At 37.7% G+C, this 13,470-nt stretch overlaps 1 protein-coding gene across 1 annotated transcript in view; it reads left to right on the top strand.

Annotated features, from left to right (window-relative positions):
• LOC124165406 (RISC-loading complex subunit tarbp2-like) overlaps positions 1–13,260 on the top strand; it is a 40,303-nt gene extending 27,043 nt beyond the window's left edge. Inside the window, exons 6-8 of the mRNA XM_046542802.1 lie at positions 3,944–4,108; positions 12,217–12,307; positions 12,955–13,260. Of these exons, the coding sequence (XP_046398758.1) occupies positions 3,944–4,108; positions 12,217–12,307; positions 12,955–13,106 (408 nt within the window). The 3' untranslated portion in view covers positions 13,107–13,260. The remainder of the gene's footprint in view (positions 1–3,943; positions 4,109–12,216; positions 12,308–12,954) is intronic.
• Positions 13,261–13,470: the final 210 nt, after the last annotated feature.

Here is a 13,470-nt window from a genome sequence, read left to right as displayed (position 1 = left end):
TATACTGCACATAGTAATCGCTTATCAAACGTAGAGAAACGCGTAGTGTTGAAGGACATACCTGGTTAATAGTCAGCCATTCAGTCAGTCTTGCCATTACGCTGAGCACATGATTTTTCAAAAATCATCTGCAGACGCTAATATGAGGATTATTGCAACTGAAAATTATATTGGTATCTAAACCTGCGCTTTAAAAAATTTGAACGAGTGTGTTCATTGTTGGACTAAATTGTGGATGGAAGAAATCAGGAATGCTTATAAGTGAGGAGCGCGGAAGGAGAGGTCCAGGGGAAGGAGCGCGATCCCTCTGTCTTCGAAGCAAGCAACGAAATACGGAGGGGAAGGAGCGCGTGTGCTCCCTCCCCTCCGTATATCAAGCTACGAGGCTATGAGCGAAGGAGCACGGGAAGAACACGTCCGATCTTGCATGTGACGTCGTTGTCTTCAAAGCAAAGGGGCGAAGGCGCAGCAATATGATATACGCAGTTTGCGTTGCCTGAAGTTTCCAGTCCGTCTCGTCTTGTTTGAATGCGCTTATGCTACTCTTGTTTCTTCCGAAATTGTCCTGTTTGGACTACAGGCGGTCCCCGACTTTCGTACACAATGCGTTCCCGAAAACTTGTACGAAAGTCGAACCATTGACTTCCATACTAATTAGGGGTTACGTTCCAAAAGAGCGGAATTTACGTATTAAAACTTTTTTTTCACGGAATTCATTTCAATTGACTTAATTTGAATAATATATTAATAAAACTCCTCAAATCATATAATTTATTTCGAAAATACGCAGAAAATGCAAATATAAGTTTAAAAAACAAGAACTCCGTTGGCTATCGAGTGAAACTTCCTCTTGGCGTTTAAGTTGACATTCCACTTATTACGTCCACTATAAATAAAAGGACGTATCAAGTAGCATAAAAAAATGTATTCGTTGAACCCGCACTCTGGATACCTTTTAATTTTTACACCAAAATTCGATGTTTGGCAGGTGACATTCGTGATCGCGTATGTTCCGCATGTTATTCAAAGAAGACGAAAGACAAACGGAATTCGGGTGATATGTCGTGCAATATCGTTGCTGAAGGTTTACATGAATTAAACAGCACTCAAACGAAAAAACACAATTAGAAAGAAGGTCTTACTAGTTTTATTGAAAGCTATTCGATGATGTCTAGTCAACTTCTTTTGAAAAATATCTTCAATGAAGGCTTTCCTCTTCTCTTGATAAAGGAGCCTATAGCAGGCAGTCTCTCTCCCAAATAAATCACCTAGATCAGAGTCAATTACCAACAATTCCCTTCATTATATACGTTCATATTGTTCGCATATACTGCCGATACTGCAATTTGAAACAATTGAATGTTGGGATGCGCAATAAACATAGCGGGAATTTTAAAAAAAATTACAGACCAGCATCCGAAAGTCCGAATTTAGCGTACGAAAGTCGAGTAAAAGGTGTCAATTTTGGACGTACGAAAGTGCGAATTGTACGAAAGTCGAGTGTACGAAAGTCGAGGACCGCCTGTATTTTGAATATTAGTAGTCTTGTTGTAACTATAAATCTTTGTGTCAAACAATTAGAGCTTAAAAAACTTAAATTCTGTCAGATATGCGTCGCGTTAGATCTCTTTCTTTTTTTGAACCTCGTGAGTGTCATTCAATTATTGAAAGCTATCGAGGTATCTTCAGGCTCAGTAGATGACTCACCTTTGGCCTTTTGGCCTCCATAAACTGGGAGATCGATCAAGGTCAGTTGGTGAGACGGGGAAGGGATGAAACACGTTTCGATTGTTCCCCTGTAACTTGATGTTTTCCTATTTTCCTGTGGGGTCTCGGAAAGGAAAAAAAACGGCAGAGGCATTGGCTGATGGAGGGCCGAGTGTGGTTCCGTTAAATTTACGACGTGGTTATTATCCTATGGCGCTGAGATTGCCCCGATTGTTGTCCAAGCTCTTGGGAAGGTTCATGCTATGTGCCTGTCGTGTATTGCCTTAAAATTTTCACGGCTGCAATTCTATTGCAGTAATCCTGCGAGAGCATTTAAACAAAATTGTTCGTGAATAGGACAAGCATCGTAGAGCAACGGCGTATGCTAAGAGAGGATCGAAACTCTTTCTACTCTCTCTTATGCCACTATTACCGCCGCAGTTATCAAAATTTCCTCTTTCAATTAATATTGAAAGAGGAAAATTCGATAACTGTCGAAATTCCAGGCGTACTGGAATTTCGACAGTTATCGAATATACGTCTGCAACACCGCGGGATAGTATTAAAAAATGTTGCAAAATTTTTTTTCTTCATAGCTTTGATGCTCAAAATAGGGGTGCGCCTCTTACACACGCTTATACGGTATCACTGTGGCAATCCATGTTAGCTCAACCTCTCATCTGGGCTCACTCAGATTCCTTCCTAGTATGGCTCGTTTGGTACCCTTATAAGCAATTGAAAATGTACCAATTGCCTGAATTTTAGCATTAGTAGTAAGATAGTTTAAGAAATATCTACAGATAAACGGCTATTGCTCAGTCTCACCTTGTATATCGATGTATAAAAAACTGCAAACACTGACTGACTCATTGTCAAAAAAGATGATCACATCGGCAATATCTTGGGAGGTTTCATATGTTCAGAGGATCGTATTATGAAGCTGACGAGTAGGAAAGAATGAAAAATATTTTGAAGGAGTGACCTTTTTGTACCTGAAAAAATTTCAGTGTGCGTAACGCGATTATATGCTCAATTGTTTCACATTTTGTTATGTGATTATATCCTTCATTATAAATTTTCCATGATTTTTTGTGCTGATAAGCCTGTCTAGTATGGCTGCTATTGCACCATCAGTTTCAATCAGGTATTTGACTGTAAGGTGTCCATACATTTTTGATGAAGGAAGATGTAGAAAACATTCCATACAGCTGTTTCCTAATACACTCCCGATGATCCGAATGGGCTAATGATGTGATGGGGAGGGACGGCACTAATAATCGGAAAACACGGATAATCAAAACTTTCTCTTAAATGTTTTGTAGTGTTCACAATTTACGTAAAACAAACAATATATTATTATTTATGCAGTTATTCTGTTATTTAAGAGTGCTTAACGGACTCATTGAGAGCTTTCTTTGCCAGTTCGTGGTCTTTTTAGTGGCGATAACATGGTTTTACTCGTATTATTAATGCTCCATCTAAGGCCTGGTTTCGAAAACCACACATCCGTGGCTGTGTGATCACGGATACAGAAAAGTGGTTTGCACGAATGCTTCAAAACCACTGCTCGACGTCGGAAACTACACTGTCAGGCACCATGCGACGTAGTCGTGTCTCGCACAAGTTGCCCGCGTTGCAACTGCTGCGGGACATGTGTCCGTGATCATGGAGTGCGGTCATACTCTGTGAGGCTTGGAAAACAGGAACACGGTGCTCCCGTGAATGCAGCTTGGGTCTGATTGCTTCCGTTTTACGAAGGGAAATAATGACTGCAGTGTATCCTAGTACATATTATAATGGAGTGATTCTGGTGATTTTATGTTCAGTTTTATTTTTTTATAAAGATCGCAGAAGAATTGAGCGAGAGTGAAAACATGTACGGATAATCCGGAACCCGGATAAACCGTAGCCGGATAATCGGGAGTCTGCTGACGTAATTTCTAAGTTTTTCAATGTGTTTATTGTGAAGATTAATGTTAATTCTCTCCTGCCTCTTCCTCGTTTTATGTACGTTTCTTATGTACGTTATGTACCTTGCAATTGGAGAGTTTGGGTGACGTGCTTTCATATCTGTCCACATTTTTCTTGCTATTCTATTCAAGTCATGTTATTCTGTTATGCTATTTATTCAGTTGTGCTGTTGGAATGAGTGTGAACCTGATGTTTTATTCCTCAGTGACTTTCTGGACGATGGTCTTTTCCTTGGTTATCATTACTTTTATTTTTATTATGGCAGGTGAAATTTGAGGAGAAAAATTATCAGGCTGCCATTGATGGCTACTGCTCCATCAAGGATAAAGATGGTGGGAGTTCAGCTGGCAAGAATGTGAGCCAAACGCTCAGCACGTCTCACCTGATGCTGCAAGAACTCTATGGTCCTCAGCTGTCAATTTTGAGAGGTGTAAGTGTGTGTGTACATAGTTGGCTCGATGGGGTATACCGTATATCTCCGAATATAGTCCCCCCTTTTTTTCCGAAAATGGCCGCGGAAAAGTAAGGGGGGGGGACTATAATCGAGTGTAATCCAGTTTAGCATACTAAAGGTGACCATAAAGTTATAAATAACGGCATAAAGGCTAATGTTCTCGTAGTCTTTCTATTTGAGTATATTTATGAGGATTATAATCGGAGATATTAGTAAATACTGCCACGTTTTACCGGAAATTTAGACAATTTTTACCACAAATGTTGTAAAGATACGATTCTTCCGATTCAAATAGCATATCGAATATGCGTTTTCATGGAATCCATCGGGTAGCCGTTAATTTTTCTTGGAAAAGTATTGTTAGAATAATTCAATCGACACTGATCACTTAATGACGCAAAACAGTAAATAATTAAAATGAAAACTAAACACACACTATCATTACATCAATCGAACACTGGAATTGAATCAATAGTATATGTACCCGTCGCTCATTTAATAGTTACGCGATTTAAATAATTGCAAAAAATAAACAGATAAAGTGAACCTTTCGTGACGATTTAGCATTTCATTGCGTCCGTAGCTGCTATACGTCCGTGCGGTTCGTGTTTACAACCACTGCCTCTACCGCTTTCACAGAACAAGAATGCGCAATACAGTGAAACCTCGTTAAAGCGAGTACGGGCTATAGCGACACCCCCGTTATTACGAGAGATAGCCGATGCACCGTCAATTGACCCTATAATAAGCGTGTTAAAAATTCGTTTTTACGAGACCCTTTCGGTGTTGGCTCTCACCATAGCGAGGGTTTCACCGCCGGAAGACTTTCATCAAGACTCCTTAACCTCTGTAACTGCTAGCGATCTCTTAGAAATGAAGTTAATGGAGTGCTCAGTCTCAAATTTATGTGGTAAACTGTCGTTCGATAAATATAATGATTGACGAAACAATGCTTTGCATGATTTTTATTCAGTGCGACGTTTATAAATTGTTTGAATAGTTAGTCGTTATTTGAGTAAGGAAATTAAGTGATTCAAAAAAAACATCGCCTTTCGTCTGGATTTATGCTTACGTTTATCTGTCACCGCACCACTCCTGTTCCTGTATATCTGTTCGCAACAGGTATATTGGCTATTACCGTATATCTCCGAATATAGTCCCCCCCCGAATATAGTCCCCCCCCGAAAATAGTCCCCCCCCCCCAATTTTGAGACCTCAGTTTTGGGAAAAATTTTAAAATGTAAAGGAAGGCAATTTTTCTGTGGTTAGCAAGTTAAGATTCTAGATTCGATAAAAACTATTATTTTCTGTGAAGATTAAGAACAAATCTGTTCGCATATTTTCCATCACAACAAAATAACTATACCTAAAACACGTTGTGATCCATTGCATGTATCAGTAATTTATAGTTCCTTAACCAGATGTAATGAAGAAATGAGAAATTTTTTTAAGTATCCAAGGCTATTGTATTTTTTAAACCTTCACAAATTATTAATATTTTTGATTTCCAAATGACTACAGACAATGTCAATATATAAGCTTTAACTTAAAGCCCATAAACAGTATTGCATTTGGCCCTGAAACTTCCTTAGATCCAGTGTAACACACCCATCAAGTCATCACAAATCCAAGTGACCTGAAGAATTTAGGAAATCTAAATAAAATTGTGTTAAATAAATTATAAATATTATAAAAATATTGCTATCAAATGCCTGCTAAGCAAAACAATTAAACTACAGGACTTACAAATATCAAAGTAATAAAATTAAGAAATAAACTTTTTCCAACAAACATTAAAACTGAAAAAAAATTATATCAATTTTCAATGCCTCGTCGCGAATCATTGCATAAGTTACACAAAGAGCTTCTGCTCTGCATTTGCGCACAAATTCGACGATATTTTCCTCTAATTCTTTGAATCTGCCGCATCGAGACCCCCGAAATGACTTCCGCGATGTATTAGCGCTTTGCTAGCGCTGTAAATACTATGATTTACGGCGTATTCTGCAACGGCTATTTTTAAATTGGCATCGAAACTCCGTCTTTGAAGGCCTCTAATCTGCGGCAAGATTGATTCTCATCTTTCTACTTTATCCACTGTTGAACGTAAAATTATTTTTAATAAAGAAAATATCGCAGAAATAATTGCGAAACGTTATGCGACGTAATTTATCGATCCTATTTACCCTGACGAATTGAAGATATTCCTCAATAAATTGATTACACTTTCGATGCTGAGTCGCTGTATTTCGATCAAATGCAGAAATGCCGGCGCTTCTGGTTTAAAGTCGTCGATTATTGTGCCTTTTCAGAAACAAATGCATCACCTATTGCGCATTCTTGTTCTATGAAGGCGGTAAAGGCAGTGGTTGTAAACACGAACCGCACGGACGTATAGTAGCTACGGACGCAAAGAAATGCTAAATCGGGTTCACTTTATCTGTTTATTTTTCGCAATTATTTAAATCGTGTAGTTATTAAATGAGTGACGGGTACATATACTATTGATTCAATTCTAGTGTTCGATTAATGTAATGATAGTGTGTGTTTAGTTTTCATTTTAATTATTTACTGTTTTGCGTCATTAAGTGATCAGTGTCGATTGAATTATTCTAACAATACTTTTCCAAGAAAAATTAGCGGCTACCCGATGGATTCCGTGAAAACGCATATTCGATATGCTATTTGAATCGGAATAATCGTATCTGTACAACATTTGTGGTAAAAATTGTCTTAATTTCCGGTAAAACGTGGCAGTATTTACTAATAACTCCGATTATAATCCTCATAAATATACTCAAATAGAAAGACTACGAGAACATTAGCCATTATGCCGTTATTTATTACTTTATGGTCACCTTTAGTATGCTAAATTGGATTACACTCGATTATAGTCCCCCCCCTTACTTTTCCGTGGCCATTTTTGGAAAAAAAGGGGGGACTATATTCGGAGATATACGGTATTTGCTCCACCTCCGGTAAAGCGACAATTCGCTATAGCGAGTGTTTATTAGTGCACCGTGGGGTGTCGTTATATCGAGGTTGCACTGTAGGTGATGCATTTGTTTCTGAAAAGGTGCAATAATCGACGACTTTAAACCAAAAGCACCGGCATTACTGCATTTGATCGAAATCCAGCCACTCAGCATTGAAAGTGTGATCAATTTATTGAGGAATATATTCAATTCGCCAGGGTAAGTAGGATCGATAAATTACGTCACATAACGTTTCGCAATTATTTCCGCGATATTTTCTTTATTAAAAATAATTTTACGTTCAACAGTGAGGTGATGGATCAAGTAGAAAGATGAGGATCATTCCTGCGGCAGATTAGAGGCCATCAAAGACGGAGTTTCGATGCCAATTTAAAAATAGCCATTGCAGAATACGCCGTAAATCATAGTATTCACAGCGCTTGCAAAGTGCTAATACATCGCGGAAGTCATTTCGGGGGTCTCGATGCGGCAGATTCAAAGAATTAGAGGAAAATATCATCGAATTTGTGCGCAAATGCAGAGCAGAAGCTCTTTGTGTAACTTATGCAATGATTCGCGACGAGGCATTGAAAATTGATATAATATTTTTTTCAGTTTTAACGTTTGTTGGAAAAAGTTTATTTCTAAATTTTATTACTTTGATATTTGTAAGTCCTGTAGTTTAATTATTTTGCTTAGCAGGCATTTGATGGCAATATTTTTATAATGTTTATAATTTATTTAACACAATTTTATTTAGATTTCCTAAATTCTTCAGGTCACTTGGATTTGTGATGACTTGATGGGTGTGTTACACTGGATCTAAGGAAGTTTCAGGGCCAAATGCTATACTGTTTATGGGATTTAAGTTAAAGCTTATATATTGACATTGTTTGTAGTCATTTGGAAATCAAAAATATTAATAATTTGTGAATGTTTAAAAAATACAATAGCCTTGGATACTTAAAACATTTTCTCATTTCTTCATTACATCTGGTTAAGGAACTATAAATTACTGATACATGCAATGGATCACAACATGTTTTAGGTATAGTTATTTTGTTTTGATGGAAAATATGTGAACAGATTTGTTCTTAATCTTCACAGAAAATAATGGTTTTTATCGACTCTAGAATCTTAACTTGCTAACCACAGAAAAGTTGCCTTCCTTTGCATTTTAAAATTTTTCCCAAAACCGAGGTCTCAAAATTGGGGGGGGGACTATATTCAGAGGGGGACTATATTCGGAGATATACGGTATTTTGCGGTCGAGCGTTGCTCTGCAGGTCAGGGCAGTTGGGTTAATGGTTTGGTTTTGGATAGTGATAAATAACTCTTGATGAGGACTGTACATGCTTTAAAGTGATGCATCAGAACCTGAAAAACACCTCCCTATAAATCATTCCATCTCCGTAAGCTATACTTGATGAGGACTGTGCATTAGGGTAGGCCGAAAAAAGATTTTTTTTCCTGATCAAATTTGCCCTGTGCGGGAAAGTTGCGAAATGATATAAGGATCTCGCACACAAATTTTTTTTCAAATCGGATAATATTAACCACTGCCGCCCGAGCTCTAAAGTTTAAAATTTTGTGAAAAATCAGGCTGATTTCAGAATAAAACGGCTGTGAAGACGAATTTAATGAAAATATGGGATAATGGATAATATCAAAGAGTGGATACATGTTTATAGTTTATAAAAATGAAATTTGAAGTTTATTTGACAAAATATATGGTTCAAACAATGTCTATGAATTAACAACAAAATTGTAGTATAGACCACCCGCAAAACAAAACTCATTTTTGCATACGTTTCTAAAATTCCATTTTGGGGGCTAAATCGCAGTTAAAATGATATTTATTTCGATTGAATTTAAGTTTTTAGCAAGTCTTCATATGGTAGTTAATAATCCCACAAAAAGTAAAAATAAGGTGAATTATTTTAAATTATCATCAATCATAATGACGAATTACGTACCTGTGGAGCTATTTAAAACAAGAAATTCAACCAAGGCTGAGAAAGAACAGAACCTGAACACCAAGCATTACACTGAGTAGCTCTCTGTTAGTATCGTGAAGAAACTACCCAGAACTCACCACGAGGAAGTGGCTCGATTCACGATGAACTTTCCGTAAGTGTTGACCGCTTGGTTGAAGTTGGTACGGCTGAGGTCACTGATGTTTAACTTTGTCTTTATTCAGAATAAAGCATCGTGAGTTTAAACTTCCACGCAATATCGCTTTGACACTCTCAATTTTCAAAGAAATTGACCTCTTTCAATTTCTCTTCTTGGTTTATGGTTTTTCTTGATAACTTCTTGATTTTTCTATCTGTATTCCTATTTTTTGCCATTGTTCTCTTGGTTTTTACACTGTATGGCTCTATCGAAACAGCTGCTGGGCAACTGCTGCACTGTATACTTCAGATGCAGAGTGCCTACGACTGCTGGGAGGGAATGAAGTCATTGTGTTTGAGACTCTGAAGCGGACCCTTTTATGTGTTTATGCTATTCATACGCAACTCAGCCACCGCTCCATTTCTCCCCATGAATACCGAAACCTTGAAGGCTTTAGTGTAGACCCTCTACCTGGAAGTCAATCGCCCGATAACCTATGACGGCAAAAATTATGTCTCAAACCGTATTTCCACTATGTACACGCTTAATTAATGATCTAAATTAACTGCAGGCATCCCCCGAGTTACGTATGTCTCGACTTACGTAAATCCGTACTTACGTAAGTGATAACCGTATTTCAAGTGATTACATCAATTTTTGAATGGAGAGCGCGATGAAGTAGATATTCGCTCTTATACCCAATGGCAGAAAAAATATCGAATAGTTATCGAGATTTTTACGTGCTAAACAAAATAAAGTGACCCATTTTTTTTATCATTCCTCGAAGGAATTTTCATTTATTTCTGTAGAAAAATCGCTTATAAATCCCAGTTCACCAATCAACGTGAAAATTTGCAGTTCTAGCAATGGAAGTGGTTGCGCTCACTCCTGTAGGGTACAGCTTGTTACACTCCATACGCACCCCAACTCCGACTTTCAAACATTAGAAATTGTATCCTTAAGTTTGAACATTTCCATCTGTGGAATTAAAAGAAAATGAAGTACGAGCAGAAATCTTTATTGCGGAAAAGAATTAGTTGACACCCACGTGAAGGCATTGAAATTTTGAGTGTTAGCAATGAACGCTGCGAAAAAGTGAAGAAAAAGTTGACACACGATATTAATTGCGTACTTGTTTACATGTTTCTGGCGACTGATTTACCGTGTTGTATTTTGCAAAGATTTTATTAAGCTGATTTTTCTCTTTCTCTCATATTGTGTGCCAATGTAAATGAATACTGCGTTATTGAAAGCTTTTCCCCACTAACTTTGTTGCAAGTTAATGATGGAGTTGGCTGAATAAAAGCTCACTTTTTATTAGCTTCGTGCATTTGAAATACTCTTCGATGTTTCCAGCGAAGTAATTATTCAAATGATTATATTTTCACATCATTTTATTGAGATATGAGAGAATGAAAGTATGTTTGTGTGCGTGAAAGATTGAGTGTATGTGCGTGTGAATGTGTCTAAGAATATAGTGATTTACTGGTATTTTTTTGTGTTATTTGCTCGTAATCCTTGAAACCCCTTGTGCATGTATTAACTGTGACAGTGAAACCACCAGATTCGTCAATCTACGTAGTATATAAAAGGCAGAAGATATAATGATTAAAGGCAAGTAGACAATGCAAACTATGGGCCCTTAGATCGCAGTATAACATAATGAATCAATTTAAGTATTCAGTTTAGTAATGTAGCGCTGAGATACCATACTTTCCTGAATCCATGCGATCGGTCAATTCGGGGAATAATATTACGCATTTTGATTGGCAATGCTCGAGATGCAACTCTTAGACTATATTAATGTTTATTGATTTTATATCTAATAATGTAAGAATGCGCGGAAGAGTTCATGAATATTGCAGTGAATTGAATGAAGCTTCACCGAGAATTTACTGCGCATTTTTCAGCTGAGAATTCACCCCACCGATTGAAATCTCTGAAGCACTAACTCAGAATGTTCGACTTGGCAGAGTCCGCCTCTGGTGTTTGTGTTTTGAAAGGGAAATCCGTGAGGTCTCCGTAACCGTTCTGATACAACGGCCTTTACATTCATAATAATCAAAATAGCTGTGTTAACCAATATTTTTTCTGATAATTTAAAGTACTTTGATAGATCCAGTTATCCAAAATAATTGTGGCAGTGCTCAAATGGGATTTGCCATGGGGTGATCCAGTTACCCTCAAGTAGTGGGGTAAGTGGGGTCAACTGAGATGTGAAAATAATATTAATATAAAATATTGTTTAATGGTAGTAATTAAATTCAAGTCACATGATGTGCTAGTCATATTATTGTCAAATCTACGTGTTTATTTTCACCCATTCACTGGAGTTATCTGTACAATAAATATTTGAAAATGAAATGGTACTATCACATTGAAAAACTATGCCCCAGTTACCCCCGAGCACCATATACTGTAAAGAATGTCAGTGTTTCATCAATGCAATCAATGTTTTTCCTCTATTTATGTCTTTATTACGACAAGCCAGTGAATGGTGTATAGTGGAGATGATATTAATTCTGAATGAAAGGCTGTACGAACTACAGCTGAATATCTCAGGGAATGCACCTGCTAGATACTGGCAGGATCTTCGATGCCTCAATGACTGCTATGGTGTAAAATGTTTTCAATCATCCAAATTCCTTGCTTTTGGCACTTTGATGTCTTGTTTTAATTAAGATAGAGTGAGAAGAAATGGTGAAAGTGAAGGATTTGTTGGCATCTACACGTAAGAAAAGGAAGAAAAATGCAAAATGACTATACAGATGTGAATATCCTTTTCATTGCTAAATTTCAATGCGAAGATTTTTCTCTGACGTAACTTGTATTTTCCTCCTTACGTGTACTGAGTTCTTTTGGGGAATTGTGGTTTTGGGTCCAAGTGTTTCCATTGGTTAGATGGCTGGCAAGTCAATAAGTAGCCAGCAGAGAGAATGATGCATTTATTTTTGGAAACCACTCTTGTAACACTCTGCTTGTCTTTGCTTTCAGTTTGCGTTGAGCCACACACCCAAGGAGACTTTGGAGAAGTTTGCAGAAGGGAATGACCTTCCTCTTGATTACATGTTCATGAAATCTAATCGTAAGTGCACTTAATGTATATGCAATGGCTGTGTGGCTGACTCGAGCAGCTCTTTAACATTATTTCCAAACACTGCTTCTGAAAAGTGACTTCCCACACAGGCAAAGTGGGTTTCAATCAAGGCTGATGCTGGCTGTGAAAAACTCTGGTGGCTCAGTTTGGATTCAAACCAAAGTCTTTTAATTGCCACTCCTAATTGCAGTGGTTTGCAGGGCAGAATTTTTGGTTTCTGGTCAGGTATTTTTTTTCTCCCTTGGGTGGGGTGTGGCCTCTAGTTGGGTTGTATCCTATCATAAACCTCTTACTTTTGCGGAATCTTCTGCTTTTATCGATAACGATTTAATTAGAAGCTAAAACTATTTTCCTAACTTAAATTTTTTCATAAACGCGAGATTTTTCCATTTTTCTCAAATCTACATTAAATTCAACCTATTTTTAGAAGATTCCATGGTGAATAAAGAATGAAGGTGAAACTTTGAATTTTTGTTGAAAGGATAAATTTTGTCTGATGCCTGAGAAATCTTTAGCTTACTCAAGAAACTGCAAAAATTACCCGGGTAATCTCAGTTGTTGTTCAATGGTGTTTTTGAAAGAACAAGTAGTGGGTTGATGTACGCGTTGGCCTAATTCTGCTCTCCCTTGTACAGTTGGGAATGCATTGTGCGCTGCTAGTCTGGGTACCACTCCGGAGTTGGTGAAATTTGGTGAAGGTCCTGACAAGAGTGCAGCTGAAGAGATGGCGTCGGTCAATCTTCTTCACGCTCTGATGATGATGATCGGGCGCTGCGAGGAGGAGTGACCATAAAGCGCAGCAGCTCTGCGCTTTTTCAAATAACGGTGGTGCAGTCGACCACCATGTGGAGAGCCTTTATTTTTTCTGGCTGTGCTTGAAATGCATTTACATATATCTTTTGTTCTCTTGCTGACGAATTAAATTTATCTATGTTTTATATAACACTAAAGAGTGATTATTAACGACTTTAGCTAGGATTGTCCCTCAACCGGGACTCGGAATCCAATCCAACCTTTATGGACTTGCAGTCCATGGTACCTTGTCCAGGGATCATCCTCCATATATAACCAATAGTTAAAACAATTGCGGCTGTAATAAAATACCGTTTTGAAAGACTTAAACATGCGGACAATGGTGGTCCAGTGCTCAG

This window comes from Ischnura elegans, chromosome 9 (genome assembly GCF_921293095.1).
Source record: "Ischnura elegans chromosome 9, ioIscEleg1.1, whole genome shotgun sequence".
Lineage (NCBI taxonomy): Eukaryota > Metazoa > Arthropoda > Insecta > Odonata > Coenagrionidae > Ischnura > Ischnura elegans.
The sequence above is the reverse complement of the archived record's forward strand: the minus strand, read 5'-3'. Positions and strand labels throughout refer to the sequence as shown.